We start from the raw sequence: 17,521 nt of genomic DNA, 5'->3' as shown, positions 1-17,521 counted from the left end.
TGCTGTCTTTCTGGTTTTGCAACTTTTTAATTTCTCATTTTTTCTTGGGACCTGTTTGGTTTTTTGGTTCTTTTTTTTTTGAAGGAGAGTGGGGGTGTTTTCATTTGTATTTCTGGAGTCCTTATTTTTACTCTTGGGGCAGTTGTTATTGTGTTTGGGATGTTCTGCAGAACTTGAACCGGTTCTGAAGTACTGTAGTCAGTACAAAAGTAGGCATTGGCAGGGTATTCGTAGGCCTGGGAGCATTTTATGGGCTTTGGGGATTTTACTAGTTTTATGGAGCATTCTGTAACATTCAAGCCAAACCCACCTTTAGAACCAGTTTTGGGTTTTTTTCCGTTTGGCAGTGGTTTCAGGTATAGATATCCAAAGCATGATAGCTATTGGTTCACTTTCTGGATGTTTTAGTATCAAAAAAGAAACTTTTTTTTTTATCTTTAATAATAGTAAAGTAAAATAATAATTTAAAATAAATTTAAAAAATAATCTAAAGCCATACCTTTCAGCTGTCTTCAAGGAGTATTTTTCTCAGCCTGTTGTTCTGCATTAGCTTTCCAGTTTTGGTCCCACATCTGAGTTCAGTTAGTATTGTTTTTCTTCAGGGGACTAGAAACCCCTTTTGTGCTCATTCCATCTACTAATATTTCAGGGATGTGACAATAGCAAGTGCCAAATTTCATGTAAAAAATAAAATTTTCAGGCTGATGGAATCCTTGAAACCACAGATCAACTTTCAGGCCAGTTAAATAAAGCTGTAGAGCATCCATTTGTATCATTCATTCATATAATGAAACCTGTTCTTATAACTCAGTTCTTGATATATTAACCCCGCAGTTATCCTCATACATAAATGGGAGATGTGTTGCTTTCGTTGGTTATAATAGGATATAACCATATAAATCCCTGTGCATGAATGGAAAAATAGAGGCCCTTAGGCTATAGGTATCAAAGGTCTCCCCGATACTTACAATAGCCTAATAAGGTTATTTTGGAGGCATAGGTAATTACTCACGGGCTCCCTATAGCTAGTGATTCATTGCTCACTACTGAAACATTTTTAAGTGAATTATGTTTTAAACAATCAAATCCTTGGCCTTCATTTTTATGGGAGGGGAAAAGAGAACTGGAGGGTCACAAAATTCCACCATTTTCTGTGTTAAAATACACTGCTTGCTAGTTAAAATGTCCCCGGTGTTTGAACCAATTTAAATGTATGATCGTGCTTCTTGCTGGTTTGATTCCATGAATGTGTATTTCTGAATTGCACATTTTGATGAAAATATTATTGTTGTCATTAATTTGATATTTAGAAAAGATTGTGGATACAAGAGCTCAGTGCAATGAATAAAACAGTTGGAGTTAACTGTCCCCAGGGATAGAATCAATCGCTGTTGTAGAAGAGGGTGACATTTAAAAAAGAAACTCAGAAGAAAATGTCATGCTTAAAAAATTAGATTTAATCGCACTGTCTCCTGATTGATTTTTATTGCACTGAGATGGATACACTGATTGATTATCAGCCTTACAAATGTTTAGTACCTTTCTCACTTCTCTAATAATCAGAATAATCTAATTTTCAATGTCATTTAAGTTACCATATTCAAGGCTGTAATAGATCATATTTCTAATAAAACATAGCAATTATGTAATGAATAATACAAAGCTGCAAGGCAGAGTTCAGATTCGCCTGCATCAAAAAAATAATACCACCAGTGGCTGTAAGAGCCCGTGTACGTGAAGGCAGCCTATAGGACAATGTCCTTTGCATTTGTGGTGTTTTCCCCTGCTCTTGAACTGAGGCTCCTGAACATTGGTCAGGGCATGTTTGCCATAGCTGTACATTGTTTCTCAATAGGAAACCAGGGGCGGGCTTGAATTCTGGAATAGACGTGCTTGCTCTGTGCCTGGGGAAAAATGATAGCGTGCCAGGTGCTTATGAAATTTCTCCATGATTGTTTCTCTACGCTCCCTGTTAATTTGGATACGTGTCTGTAGAGAGATACTGTCTCACTCAGTTTGAGATGTTTTCTTGTGGCGATTGTAGCTGACAGCTGACACAGTTGATTCTTCTGAATCAGCCACAAAATATGCAGTTTTCCCTGTGTTTCAGTTTTGTACTTGAAGCCCCTTACAGGACTGTGTACTTGTTATTGGCTTTGTCCAGTAGAAGTGAGAGGTTTGTATTTGAAATGTGCTTTGCCTCCAATCATTTTCCATATGTCAAAGCTCAGTTTTGGCATGGGAATTTGTTTTAAGATAGTTTCCTGTTCTTTTTAAAGACTGAGCAGTTTTGCCTAAAAGAAAACATTATTTCATCTGGAAATCACAGCCTAGGAAAACCAATCTATTTATAACTGCCTGGTGTGCTGCACATTTTAATGCTATGTTTGGCTTGCAATTATATTGCTGTTAAAACATGAACAGGAGTCTTACCGTTCTGAATTGATGGCACATCAATTTGTCAAGTGTGATTTTGTTGCTTTCAAGATGGTTATTTTCTTCCTTTTCTATCACCGGAGACAGGAAAACCAACCTCCTTGATGTCCCTCATCTCTGTGCCTGGTTCCACCAGCTCCTGGGCACAGGAGCAGTGTGTGATGTGCTGGCTTTGTCCATGTGGTCAGAGAGTCTGGTGCAGCAGCAACCAGCCTGCTACGTCTCCTTTGGTTTGAGGTTTTCCAAAGGTGATTCTTGTGAAAGAACATCCTTATGGACTGTCATTTGTTACTTATGAGCATATTTTATTGAAGGGTGATGGGGAAGAAGAGTGATGCGTGGTATGAGTGGGACATTTATCCTGATGGATCACACTTGACAGTGGCAATATGTGAGCGTTTTGCTTATTTGACTGAAATTGTCCACAGCTGCTAAGTTCTGCCAGAAATAGAAATTTTTAGCAGCTGCCACTGGAATTGGAGAAGTCAGAGTGTAAAGGAGCTGTGCAAGACTTGTGGGTTTCCACCCTAGCAAGCAGCTTGGTGCTCCTGGAAGCCCTGGGAGCAGTGCTGAGCATCAACCCCACCACCCGCATCTGGTGCCATCGCTGCCTCTGATGTCGGGCAGCTCAGACTGCCTGTAGTTCAGCAAGGGATAAATGGCTTCCTGAGATGCAGGAGAGCGAGCCTCTGCCTGGAGGAGAGTTGCCTGGAGGAGAGATGCAGGAGAGAGAGCCTCTGCCTCAACTCACCTCCCATTTCTCTTCTCCTCAGCATTTGCAAACAAAAGGAGTCTTTTTGAAAGCCTGTCTTGCACCCAGCACTGTGCAATTACTGGCTTGCTCTGTGTGTTTCACAGTGCTTTTAAGATTTGTTAGCTTAACGTGTAACTTTCAAAATATTTAGGGACAAGAGAAGTGTGGTTTTACAGGAATGCAAACTAACTGGAAGCACTAGTAGTTGTCACTACAAGAACAAACCAGTTAACTAGTAACACAGAGCTCTTCAAAGGTCACGGGCATCTCCGAGAGGCAAAACTGCAATGATAGCATTTCAACTCTTGAATTTATAGCTGATAAATCATTATAATATATGAAAGGTGCTGTCTTCTGGGCATCTGGGGAATCACAGGTTATGCAAGTAATTGGAAAAATTGTGTTGTGAGCTGCAGGTTCTTGTCTCCTGGACATGTTTGTGTCACCTTGGACAAAGGGGAGCATGAACACAGGCTATTCCATAGTTTTGCCTGGTTACCTGTAAACCGCCTGAATCTCTTGGGCTGAATCCCAGAGTCTTAGGCCAAGTCATGACTGAGTCTGGTGGACCTGAGGGGCTTGCATTTAGGATTGGAGGTTTCCCAGCATTACAACATGGCTTGAAATGATCCCACTCAAGCTGGAGAATTTCTGCGTGGTTGCTAAATGTGAGCACTGGGGTCCCACGAGAGAAGCCAGTCGTGCCTTGCCAGTGCTAGTTTCACCTACAGCAGACCCTGCTTTTCTTGAAAAAGGCATCTTTCCCTCCTGCAGCTTTCATGCCCTGCGCATTGCTTCAAGGACAAGACAGAAAATGAACCCAAGGCTAAGGAAAGCAGTGGCAAACGTGCAGTAAGAACAGTCTGGCAGGAGCAGGTAGGGGATGGGACACAAGAGGTCATGTTCAGCCCCTTCTTCCATCAGGTAGCAGGATAAGCATTTGAGGGTAGGGGCTGGTCCTTGAGGCTAAGGCAACAAAAAGTGCTTTTGCTGGCTTATGAACATTGCTGCGTCTGCCTGGAGGTTTCTGGGTGTGGAACTGCAAGTCCTAGCGTGTGTGTTGAAGGGACAGGGAAGCTGTCACGGGAAGATGGATTGGAGCAGACGTGCTCAGGCGTGGGCGTGCGTCGCTCAGCCGTCCAAGCAACGCTGAGACCTAGCTTTGTCACGTATCAAGATACACCTTTTTTTCATTCTCTCTCTTCACACCACCACCTTATTTGTTTTCTTGGTTTTTTTTAACTTCCAGTATTTCTCACAGGGCGAGAGAGCTTCCATGCTGTCCCCTGTTGGGAGCTCCTAAATAATGCAGCCATTAAGTCAGAATTTAGTGCACAAGTAATGAAATTCATAACCTGAGTTTTCTACAGTGGCATTAATGGTGACACAGATGCATCACTGGCATATCATCATTAAAAGACAGTGGAATTGCATCAGGGATTGATGTGATCATGTGCATGTAAAGATCAAGATACAAAAAGGTGTGATTTATGTAATATAAGCACAAGCTGTAATCCAAAACCCTTCCCACATGTGTTGTGACAGCTCCTGTTCCCAGAGCAGTGATGGCTTTTAAATTTACTGGGTAAATGTGTGTGTTTATATGTTTTTATTTAACTTTCTTAAACATAGGTTTGGTGGTTTTTTTTTCATTGAATTATATTTGTAGTTGAGTCTGCATAATAGTTCAACATTATTGAAATCCTTTATATTTTTGGACCCTGGATATTTATGTCAGCATTTTATTGTGTTATCTTAGGGGGAATATAGAAACACTGCTGTGTCTGATGCAGCCTTGCGAAGACAAATGTGGGAAGTATAAAAAGTATGCATAAAGCAAGAAGATGAATGTTATTCAGGTTTTATTGTTATTACAAAGTCTATCAGAGTTGTAGAAAAACGTAATGGTGGACAAAAACTGTTCTTAGTTTTCAGGACATGCAAGTTCTCCCTTTCCTACCCTTTAGTGATTTGCACCTGAAGAGAAAGGGGATAGAGATAGGCCAGTGTGGTGACATGGACTGACCAGAAGCTGTTTCTCTGATGGCTTTGGGAGGGGAAGGGACCTCAGGTAGCTCAGCAGAGGGAGCCGTGCAGGAGTAACATGGGAGCAGTGCTGCAATTCCTGCCATAGTTATCTCCTGGTAGCTGAGAGCTCTTGGTGGCTGCTCCAAAGTGTGGCCTAAATAACATGTTTGTCTTCCACAAGCAGTTCAAAGTTATTGAGATAAATAGCTGCTGAGGCCACCTGTTAGGCAAATTTGTCAATCAGTTTGTAGAGGTATAAGTAAAAGGGGCTTTATTACAAAAGGTTATTGCTCTTTGCAGTTTTGTGGGAGTTTACATAATTTTCTAAGGAGCTCTTTTATCTACCAACTACAGCAGCGATTAGGGTTTACTTCTGGAGGGTGGTGGTGGTGGTTTGGAACACGCAAGATATTCGTGTGGGTCCTGAATGTTTTTCAGTGCCAGAGATCGTGCTTGCACTCTGCCCTGGGGTCCAGTGAACGAATCAGGACATTGGCTTCAGGAGAATATTTGTAAAAGCAAAGAGGGGCAGGATCCAACTCCCCCTTCCTCGAACTTGACTACACTGGTAGCAATGAATTGTCACTGGAAGATACCTTTCTGGCCACCTTCCTTGGCCACCTTTGAGTCTCTGTTAGTCCAGACAACAGAATTGATGGTGTTCGAGGTTAGGCTTAAGCTTTCCAGCCCTAATCCAGCAAAGCATATAATTGACTTCAGTGCAGGTCTGTTCACACAGTTAAAGTCAAGTTCATCATTATAATATCTGCTGAATTGGAATCAGTTCACTTAGTTGCAAAGTCAAACCTTTAGTAAGCAAAACACAGCTATTCATTGCACAGAGTATGAGCCTAATGTCCTCATAAAGGAGCAATATTCACTGCACTTACCCCTTGTTTTCTGTTACACAGATTACATTATTTCCGTCCATGCCCTTGACTCTGCTGCTTTCCCACCCCACCATTTTCCTATGTCACTCTTTATGTTCTCTCAAATATGACACTTCTTCAGCCGATGCTGTAGGTGAGAATGTATCAAAACCTCCTCTTTCTCCTGAAACATTCATATTTGTCTGCTCCTTGTGTTTAACAAGCATGGAAGAAGCAACCACAGAAGATATGGCACCATGGAGATGGGCCTGGGGAACCCATCCGGGCTTCTGCCTGTTTTGCTTTGCATCCCTCCCTGTGGCACAGATAGCTGTGCTTTCTGGGGTGGGACAGTACAAATGAGAATCGGCAGATCTTTGGCCGTCCAAAATCCCCAGTGTTCCTCATCTGTGCCCTGCCCACCAGCCACACCCTCAGAGCTTTAGGTTCTGGTTTAAATATCATGAGGTTTTGAACACTGGTGAATGCTAGGATTGGGTTTTATTTATCTAGCAGCATTAGACTGTGGGGTGTTTAATATTGACATGGAGTCTTTGGGGAGAGGGATTGATTTTGTTTGGCTTTGCTGTAAAGCCTTAAGCATCTGGTTACACTTAAGACCTTAGCTTTAGCTAACAGCAAGCCTGTTGATAAAATTCACAAGTACTGGCAATACTGCGGACATAGACTTATCTCCTGGGCATGTTTTGTAAAATTAAGCTGTTTTCATTAAAAGAACAAAGAGTAGCATGGTGATGGAGCAGCTGTCATATTTTATTACAAAACACAAATATGTGGGAAATCAATTACAGCACGAGTGCTGAACAATGCCTATTTCCAGTAATCCCCCACGGCCGGGGGAAGGTAGAAGGCTGATCTGAGTGCAGGAGCAGATGGCAAGCAACTTTAGATAGCTTCACTGCCATTTTTACTCTTTCAAGTGTTTGTGCTTCTCCTTTGATCTTCAGATCTTGAGTTTAATGTTTTTCATCTTCTTTCATTTACCGTTTTCAAATTTAACTTTCCCTTTAAATAACTTTTTCTGGGTGAAGTTTCTATTAGTATGGGTTTTGTTATCTTCCATACTGAGAAATTTAAAGAGAAAGACAGTTGCTGTGTTTCTTTAGTGTTGTTCACATTCAATAAAATACTGACTGCGCCATTTCAGAGGACTGTGCCATTCATCCTGCACAGCTGTAATGCTGCAATGAAAATTCTCACCTCACAAAGTTATTGAGACACGTAAAATGCATGTGGAGTTATGATGGACTTTCTTGGAAGATAGATACTATGGGAATGTGATGGCATGTCCACAACAATCACCTGTGTGGGTTTGGTTTTGTCATTATCTCATTAACTTGAATTCTTACAGCTGAGTAATTGAGCTTGCATTAGTAGTCTCTGTGCAAAAAAAACCCGCCATTTTTATCTCCACTTAAAATAACCTATGCTTAAAATAAAAGCATTTTATAGTGTTTTGAAGCAGAGTGGCAAGATCCAGGATGATCTGAATAACAACATATGATCTATGTCTCTTCTTTTTCTACAGCTGTCAGAAATGATAGAAACAAAAAGAAGAAGGAACCTTCAAAGCAAGAGTCCACAGAAAACTATGAAATGACAGCAGAGTTGGATGATCTCACTGAGAAGATCCGAAAAGCTCACCAGGAAACCTTCCCCTCACTCTGCCAGCTGGGAAAATACACTACGGTAAGAATGGTTTGTGACACACACGTTCTGGATATGCCTGGATGATGTGAGTTTTGCGTTGGAGGCTTCAGACGTTTTAAATTCAAAAGTAGATGCACTCCTTGGACCTCCTTAGCCTTTGAAAGCACAGGTACTTGCTGGAGAAGAGAAATTGCACTTAACTGTAAGCATTACTTAGTGGTATTGTAAGAGACTGTCTGAAGGATTAACCCAGCCAAGAGACAAGCTTGGAGTCCATGAGTCAATTACATGCACTCATTCATTAGAAATTTGTTGGCTTCCAAAGATGTGATCTCTGCTTGTGCGTCAGCAGATTACAATTTTGCAGGTGTGGAGAGTTCTTAGATGCTGCTGGATTACTGGGGACAATCCCAAAGCTACCCGAGTCAAGGAAAATGTGAAATGTCCGTATAAATCAGTTTCCAAAATGCTCGTTGGCAGTTTATTCTTCTTCCAGTCCCCACTTGCTGCTTTTAGAACTATCTCCTCATCAAGAAGTTCAGTACAGTAGGAATTTCTCCAGAGGGATTGCTCAGGAAAATATTTTTTTCTATACATGTTTAAGTTGCTAAATACAAGGAAGATCTGTGGTATTTATTTCCTGTGGAGAGCAAATTCAGTGTCAAGTTTGCAAATGTAGTAATAAAAGAGATGCTTAGAAATAGCTACTAGGTAATGTCTAGAGTCCTGTCAGTAGAGGAATGACTTTACTGGGTCTGGTCTTGCCATCGGTTGTAGCAGCACTGGCTGTTTCACCAGGATGTGCAGAAGATCCTGAAGTAGTTGAATGTGCGCTCTGGCTGCTGTGGCTGGGAGTTCAAGAGTAGCACAGCTGGGGCAAGTACCTTCACGGTACTTGTCCTCCACAGTTCCCCAACTGGAGAGCTGGGACCAAGCCCTAAAGGCCAGGTGAACTACCTCTATCACTGGTTGCTTTCTGTTTTGAGTAAATGCTCTGCTGCTGAAACAAACATTACAGTTCTTAGAGAGTGATCTAGACAAATCCTGTGTGGCATCAGTAGTCATTGTTTAAGAGAGCGGGATGCTGTTGTATGGTATTCTTGTCTGTTAACAAAGTACAAGGTTCAAAATTCTGCAGTCTAGATGTAAGACTTTGTATCTAAGGGCAAGAAAAGCAAGCGTACATGGTGTGATGCTAGAAAAAAAACATGTTTTTCATGTTGCTGAAGGTTATTTTCACAAACATTTTTCACATTTAATTTTGAGACCCACATAAAATGGTTCGTGCTGTGGAAGGTGCCTGTCCTCAGCACAGTTCTATGGTGCTATCCCTGCCTGGGGGAAATGTAGTCATAACAATCAGCGTAAGCATGCTGGTAAGTATTGCAAGGGGAGAACCCCAGGGACTAGTGCAGCATGCAAGGCTGGAAGCTTGTAAGCAGCCAGCTGGTGACATAACCAAAGGCGAAGATGGAGACGATGGGACCCATGGTGTGTCTTTTCAAGGAATTTCCTGGGTTAATGCCCTCCACCCCTCCCCTCAGCATGTGTGATTACATCTTTGTCTTACAGTGAATAAAATCTTCCAGATAGGCTCTCACTTCTTTAAACGTGAGATTGCTGCTGAATGAGTGTGAAAAATATCTTCCTAGTTCAAAGCCAGTGAGTTTATGTCTTACAGAAGAGGCGATCGTATGTCCACAGCTGGGATGCGTAGCCAGGCTGGTATGCCAGAGTTTATTGCTCACAGGCTGCCTTGCGAATGGCCTGCCTATCCCAGAATAATCTATGGGTATACTTCCCAACGTGAACGCATCGGTACACACTTTTAAGTTACCTCTGAGTTAGAAGAGTGCACTGCAGCTGTTGTGATGGTGCTTCGTGCTGGTAATTGCCGAAAGTCGTAGAGGGTTGAAAGATAAACCTGGGCACCTATATGCTTGCATTATGTATTGGATGCTTAAGTATCATTAATATTTTAGCTCTTGAAATGATAGAAGTAGATGGAATCGGAGAGGGTTTTGTTACATATCGTACCCATCACTTATGCCTTCGTTCTTGGGTTCCTGCTGACCCTCATGGTGAGTTTACGTCCCTGTTGGAATTTCAGACCCCCTCATTGAGAGCATGTGGATCAAAGTAATGAACAGATTAATCTGGTCTGTCTATGGGTCCCGAATAACCATGACCTGACCACACTCTCTCTGAGGCTGGATATTGGTTATTAATATTTCAGGTCAGATGCGACAACTTGGGGAAAGAGATTTCTCATTGGTCTGTTGGAAGTCCACGGTGGTTAGCTGCATGTGGCTGAAGTCCCTACTGCTTTGTCATGGTTTGGTACTGTCCAAATTGCAATAACAAAATTATACTGAAACAGTTATCTTTGGCTTACCTTGAACCTTTGAGACTGATACAGCTTCCTGCCACAGCTGTGTCAAAAGTAATAGTGGCGGTGCTAAGTACTAGTTGTCTTCATGACACTCATGGTCTCTGTGTGAAATGCTGAGTATATAAATCTCTCATGTAGCTAAGGTCTGGCAGCCACTCCAGCTTTTTAAGTAGAAATTTGATGTTAAGGGCTCATTTTTATGAACAGTCTCTGCCCAGCTGTGGAAGGGACAGAGTACCACTGGAGCTGGAGTACAGGTCATATCTATCCAGCTGCCTGTCAGCCCAGGAGCCAGGGAGAAGGCTTTCTGCAGTGGCAGAGGATCCAGATGGATCTGGGAGGATGGAGGTGTTTGTGCTGGTCAGAGGAGCACAGCTTCAGTGCTTGGAAAAAACCACCAGCTGCTGTTTGAACAGCAGGACTCAGGCAATAATCTTTCCTTTGGAGACATTTGAAATAAAGACTAGCAGTCAAAAAAAAAAAAAAAAGACCATAAAGACATTTTTCTAAATGCTGATTCCAAGGGGAGCTGGAAGCCTACACCACTCTACTTTACTTGATAGTAACAAGCTAGTACGTGTAGAAGATTGCCACCAGTCCTGCTTTTATGTCTAGTTCTGCAGACTAGCAGTCATGAAGCGTGGTGCAGTCCACACTATGGAGCATACAGGTTGCTTTTGTAACCTCAGAATTTCTTATTTAATTCTTTAAGCTAAAGGTGAGAAATAAGTGTGTTCAATCGTTGTGGATTCACTTGAATTTCATGAGCTTTTAGCTTGCGTACTGATAGAGACAGTGGGCAGAAGAAACTGTTCCGCAAGCATGGTCCCTGTGTGCCTTTGATTATGTGATCATTCAGACTGGTTTAAAACATGATTTTGTTGCTAAAAAGAGCAGAGAATTTTAAGTGTAAGTGAGTGGATTAAAAAAGACCTTTCAGAGATACAGTCATAAAAAAGTCTGTTCAGATATTTGGCTTCTGTATCTGCCTCTCCTTGTTCTTGAGCACTGCAGCCTGCATTTCCCAGAGGGAAAGGTAACATGGTAATTTTTTCCCCCATTTTGTATTTATACCTGTTCAAAAAGGTTTGGGAGAAGCATTTTCAATTATGTTTTTTATGCCCATCTGCTCTTTATAAAGAAAAAATGTTCCTATTTGTAATAATTACCATACTTTGCATAGTTAATAAAAGTCTACTTCAAATAATGAGGGAATAGCACTCGTATTAAATTCCCTGGGTCATTTGACTTAACAGTTGTATTCAGTGGGCAGTGGCAAGTATAGTTCTGCCAATGATGAGAATCAGCAAGCTGTTTAAATGTAATGGATTTCAAAAGTCCATCATAAATAGATCTGTTTTATTACTGTCATCCAGGTAAGAGAGAGTGCCTTAGTAATTTCTCTGGAGATGTCATACTTTATAGTATAATTGAGTGTAACTATACTGCTTGTCTCCTGAGACTGGTATTATTTGTAAGTCTACAGCTGTGTTACATCCAGCCTGGTGATAAAGGAACGATAAAAAAGAAAATAATTTTGACTCTGCGGACCCTTGTTGTGGGTTCTTCTGGCTTGCTGGAAGCAGAGGGGTTTTGCATCTTGGCGGCATTTTGTCCTTTGTAAATGCTGGGCTTGGAAGTCACTCAGCTATTGTTCTCTGCCACCACAGAGGACTGTTTGTCCATCTCTCTCTCTATCTATATGTCCTGATGCTGGGACTGAGCAGAGATGTGTGCTGTGGTCCTCAGTGAACTTGCCGGAGATGGAGTGCATCGCTGCTTTTATTAAAGAGGCATAGCAAGTGCTCCTGATTAGGGCAGAGTGCCCCTGTGAGCCTTGTTTCCTTTGTAAAGTGGATTTTAAAGACAGTAGGGATTCTGCTACTGTGTATGTTTCTGTGAGTACCTCATCCTGTATCGTTAATGTGAAGATAGAGCAGCCTGCAATGAAAAAACAAAAATGATGGAAAAAATGGGATCAATTTATGTGGCAAAAATGGCTGTTTAATTGGATTTCATAGCAAGGTTGGGCTTTTCCACTGATAAAGGTGCCACTAGGGTGTATTACAGCATTGTTCCACCATATGTGCACTGGTGCAAAGGCCTGAAAAACATGCAAGGCTGCCCCCGGAAAACACACCCAAAAAACCTGCTTCAGTAAAATATTCAGGAAAAGTCATAACGTCTGCATCTTTTTCACAGCACGGTTAGAGGAGATCCCCAGGCAAATTTAATCAGAGCTTCTAACATGCATTTTATTAACCTTGTGTTTTGTTGTTCAACCCATGCATTGATATTGAGTCAGTTTTGGTTTTACATATTCAGAAATGCTGCTAAAAATCAAGCTATTTTCTGCAATGCTTGCAACTATACTCATTACCAAATAAAATGTTAAAAGTCTTGTCATTTGTGGCAACTCAAAGGTAATGTGTAAACGACATTAGCTGAGGAATCTGGCACCCGATGTAATAAAACACCCAGTTATTTTGTATTTTATTAACTGTCCCTTCTCTTCAGTTTGCATAATAGTGAGTTATATTTACATTTGTTAAGATGGCCATGCATTACTCTTAATAGAAGACATGTCAAACTTCCCGTTGCCGGTACTGCAGCATGATAAAGTAATCTCATATGATACTGATGAAGATTTCGTTCACACTTGCTGGTTTCATGCAACGTCTTTTTTTCCAGATGGATACCCTATTGTAAAATGATTTCCTGCTTTAGGCTCTGCTTTGTGTAGCTCTCTGCTATGCCATCTTTCTATGAACTGGATAAACTGCCTATTAAATTTAATTACAGCCTGAATGACTGCACATCTTGATCTTATTTTTTCTCCAATGTACTGTATTTCACCAAGGTCCTTGAGGATGAAATAGAATAAATCTGAAGGATGCATACTCCAGTGGCTGAGAGAAATGTTTCAAAGGGCATTACAATGACTGTTAACCCATTAGGTTTGAACCATTTTGAAGGCAATTCTTTACGTTTACGATTATAAAGACATTTTCTCATATATTTTCTTCTGTCATTTAAAAAAAAACGAACAAACAAACAAAATAGAGGAAGTTCCCAGAATAAAAATTCAAATAGAAATGATGAAGTTAATTTTTCATCCCTTAAAAAGAGGGGAATGGGCAAGAGCACATATGCACCTTCAAACTGTTCGGAATGGCTAGCATTTACTTTTTGCGGTGATACCCTGATGTAGTATTACTGGCTTCATCTCCACCCTGTTGCAAGTGAGGGTGAATGTCCAACTGGTGGTGTGCTTGGGACCTGTCAAGACTTTTCCTACTAGGACTGATGCAGTTGTGGCATCTGCTAAGGATGACACAGCATCACAGCTAAGCTGAGCTCACCCCACCTCCTCTCATCAGCCTCTTCAGGCCCTTTGTCCTTCCCATGAACCAAAGGAAGCTGATGGCTTCAAAAGGTTTCAGAGGGGGTGGATGTCCTTACTTCCCATCAGCAATGTTGGTGACAGGGTCATTAGACCGTTTTCCTCCAAGAATGTGCAGTCTGTGTAAATTGAGTGCTTTTCGATGGTGATCTGTCTGCTGTGTCTGTTAGATTTCTATGTTGAGACTCCTCTCATTTAACTTTAATTTTAAAGTTAATTTAACATTTTAACTTCAAACGGTGAAGACTAAAGCAGTTAATCACATTGGCTTCCTCTGCAGGTGGCAAGGAAGCCATCATCTGAGCAGATTTTCCCTTACCTGCCTTACCTGAAGTAGACGGGTCTTTATTTGGAGATGCCTCTCTCTTGGTTAGACAGCAAGCTCAGACAAGGCATGGAAGAGGGAAATTCTGCCTTTGTTTTTCTGTGGTTGTAGCTCAGCACCTTCTGCAAATTCATTATGAGCATGTTTTCACAGGTAAAATTCCTCTTGCAATGAAGAGGACATCTCCCAGATGCTGAAGGCAGCTGCAACACACTAAACTTGGTGGCTCATGAAATAGTGGGAGGTTGGACCATCACGCTGGCTGCATCCTAAACAGCTTTAGATCAAATGCAAGCAAAATGGGAACATGCTGCATGTTAAGGCAGGAGGAGAGGAGCTTCAGAGCTCTTTTGTTACCTGTTTCTTGTCACCCTATAGAAATCATGGGTGGATTGGAAATGGCTTATCAGGTTTCCCCATGACACCATCTTTTGTTGGGCTAGCATCAGATAGATCACAGCAGATTTTTAGTCCGCCAGTTCTTGGCTTACACGTTCAGCTTTTTCAAGGGTTAAGTGGTCATTCTGAATGTATGCAACATGAGTTTAATCGCAAATTTAATGCAAATGTACTATGCATGCTAGCAAATTATGGACTTTTGGGTTCAGATATGTGAATATATGGCAACAGTCTCTGAAAGATGCAGCTGGAACGTCCTTGTTACACTTCAAACAGTTGAGTCTGTGTTGGATGAACAGTCAAATGAGCATGTAGCATTCATCAGTGCACATGGTGTTTCTCTTAACATTGTGTAAAGAAATGCTCTTTAATTCATGGGAGTCTATAGCTTGAGAAAGCTGTAAAACTTTTGCAGAGGCACAGAGCAGATAAATTAAGTAGAACTAATTTGCTAAGACCTTAAGTATGTGAAACTATGTTCCAAATATTCTGCTACTTTTTCCAGATGAGGACCCGATATTCTTGTTCTACTGTTCATTTATATTTTCTGGGATACAACTGTAAATTGTCTCTCAATGCACTTATTATATAACGGCAAGGAAGAATAATGACAGTGGCATTTGGAAATGTTTAAGTTCATTTGTATTCCTTGTACAGATGGCCTCTGCAATCGTAAGTAACAGAGAAATATCCAAGGAATTTTCAGGCGATTAATCCAAGTTTAAAACCAGCATCATCCCAACAGCAAGCTGCAGAAAATGCCTGGAATGTTAATAGAAAGTACTTCTGGAAGGAATACTTGGTGGCTGTTTCTTTCCCTTGAAAACCATTTACTGAAAGGGATGTTGTTGATTTATAGTGCCTTCTGTCTGTCTTTACAGAACTCCAGTGCAGATCATCGGGTTCGACTGGACCTCGGGCTTTGGGACAAATTCAGTGAACTTGCAACGAAGTGCATTATTAAAATAGTGGAATTTGCAAAGCGATTGCCAGGCTTTACAAGTTTGACCATTGCAGACCAGATAACTCTACTTAAAGCAGCCTGCCTGGATATACTGGTATGTATTTTTGACATCCTTGTTATGCTACTAAAGTATTTTCTGTTCTTTTTACTGTAATCAACTGCAGGAGGGGGTCAAATACTGCTCTGGCCTTACGTTTGCAAACTTGAACTTATCGGGTAGGCTGGTATTGTCACAAGTGGGCTCTAGCACGTCTGTAGCTGTGTTGTATGGGATGAGCATACTTTTCAAAATAAGTCCTTAACAGTCTGTGGATTTCAGTGTTGCTGTAAGAAGGGCACATTTTGGTATTGCGGCACTAACTTGATATATGCAACTTTGAAAAAACTTCCTTACTGATAACACTGAAGAGAGATCTGATTCTCTTTCCTTCCTTCTCCCTCCAAAACATGATGCTTTCTCTAAGACAGTCCACTGTATAATGTTTTAGGAACATGCTCTACCTGTGATCATGAGGTAATTCAAGGAACAAGATACAGATCTTCAGAATGAAGTTTTAGCAGATTGTAGAGGGGAACGTGGTGTGCCTGGAGCCCAGCAGGCACAAGCCTCTGGCATGCAGATCCCCCTGCTCTCCCCAATGCTGCAGGCACCTGTGGAAGCGGACATTGTAATAGACTCTGTACAGATTTTAGCTAAATGTCAGTTAATTTTAAATAGGCAAACATACAGCCTGCAGATAGGCTTGGAGTTTTGTCTCCAGTTGTTTGTGTCATGCTGACCTTCAGAGGAGCCCTCTGGGATCTCAGCATTTCTTTATCAAGACCTTAGCGGTCTTCAGGCTTTTAGCTGCAAATATGCTTCTTATTCCTGGTTGTAGCAATAACTTTCGATTGAACAGTATTTTCAATGTGTTTTAAATGTGTTTTCTTCTGAGTACAAAGCTTCATTGAGCCAAGCGTAGCCAAGAAGCCTGTTTTAGGATGACTACTGTAGATATACTCATTGGCATGACACAGGAGTTCCAACTAGGGAATTTGAAGTTAAAGTAATTAATCTTGGAATCTCTAAGAGTGCATTGCTTCAAACAGGATCATGTTGAGGAGAACGTTAACTGCTGTGACCTTTTCCTCTTGTTTTGTCAAAAGCTGCTTTGAAGAATTGCATCTAGAGGACATTGATGAAGGAGGAAGAGGTGTGGGAGAGGGGAAGGGATATCATTCTCTGGCCTATAAAAAAAGGGAAGGTTGAGGTTGCCTTGTCATGCTTGAGATTCACCTCTCGTTGTCTCCTTCGTCCAGGCGCTCATTCAGACTTGACTATCTCATCATTACTGTGTGTGGTCCCTCCATGGGGCAGGGCCATTCGTTACCAATTGCATGCCTGTCGTCACCAGCTGTGTCATGATCAGGCACAGTTACGTTCCCATTACACCGGATGGTATACAGTAATCAATAAACTGTGTGGCATTGCCTCGAGTGTATTCTGCCAGTTATATGGGACAGGAACGGCTTTGTTGTTCGCTGTTGTAACCCATAACAAATGGTTAATACAGAAACTACCCAAAATTTGTAATGAGGAGTCAGAATATAGCAAGAATCTGTGCACCCAACTCTTACCACTGAAACTTCAGCCCTTGAGCTGCCACTCCCTATTTGTTGTTGCTATGCCCAGTTCTGTAGCTGCTGGGGAGAAAACATACCCTAATTCTGTAATTGCTCAGGGTCCTGCAAGCTCCTGGTGCCCTTTGTTGGGGTGGGTGGTGGGAGCATGCACACCCCTTGTGGCACGGAGTGCCCATGGTGGCTCCACTCACTGCTTGTGCCACCAACGCTGGCTGGACAACATCAAGTATTTAGGGGTAGCCTTTCTGCTAGTTTTATCTGAAGTGCCTAGATGAAGGCACTTCACAGCCTTTGATCAAGTGACTACATAAAATCCTAGTTCCCAGATTAGAAAAAGAATAATGAAGCAGGTTGTAAATGGTGACTTTATTTCAATTAATTAATGGATATATAGGGTTGATGCTTTAATGGATATCACCAACTTTGACTTTGTGGCCATGTGGCAACCTTCAAGTACTGGTTATAAACTTTATTGACACCTGTCATTCCTGATCACCTGCTCGTTCTCTTTTTATTTTTTCACAAAGCCAGAGAAGTTGTCACATCCAAGCAAGCAGGGCATAGCAAGTGGTGTAGGTACCTGCATCAGGGAGGAGCTGAAGCACTTTCAACAACAGGAGCAGATAAGATGTGGTGGCAGCAAAGAGTCCTAACTTT

General features: G+C 41.6%; 1 protein-coding gene across 4 annotated transcripts in view; it reads left to right on the top strand.

Moving 5' to 3' along the window:
• RARB (retinoic acid receptor beta) overlaps window positions 1–17,521 on the top strand; it is a 330,118-nt gene that overhangs the window by 300,801 nt on the left and 11,796 nt on the right. For all 4 annotated transcript variants that reach the window (XM_054059052.1, XM_054059053.1, XM_054059054.1 and 1 more), the window contains 2 exons: window positions 7,637–7,797; window positions 15,159–15,335. In XM_054059052.1, coding sequence (XP_053915027.1) covers window positions 7,637–7,797; window positions 15,159–15,335 — 338 coding nt within the window. The remainder of the gene's footprint in view (window positions 1–7,636; window positions 7,798–15,158; window positions 15,336–17,521) is intronic.

Source organism: Cuculus canorus, chromosome 2, assembly GCF_017976375.1.
Source record: "Cuculus canorus isolate bCucCan1 chromosome 2, bCucCan1.pri, whole genome shotgun sequence".
NCBI lineage: Eukaryota > Metazoa > Chordata > Aves > Cuculiformes > Cuculidae > Cuculus > Cuculus canorus.
The sequence above is the reverse complement of the archived record's forward strand: the minus strand, read 5'-3'. Positions and strand labels throughout refer to the sequence as shown.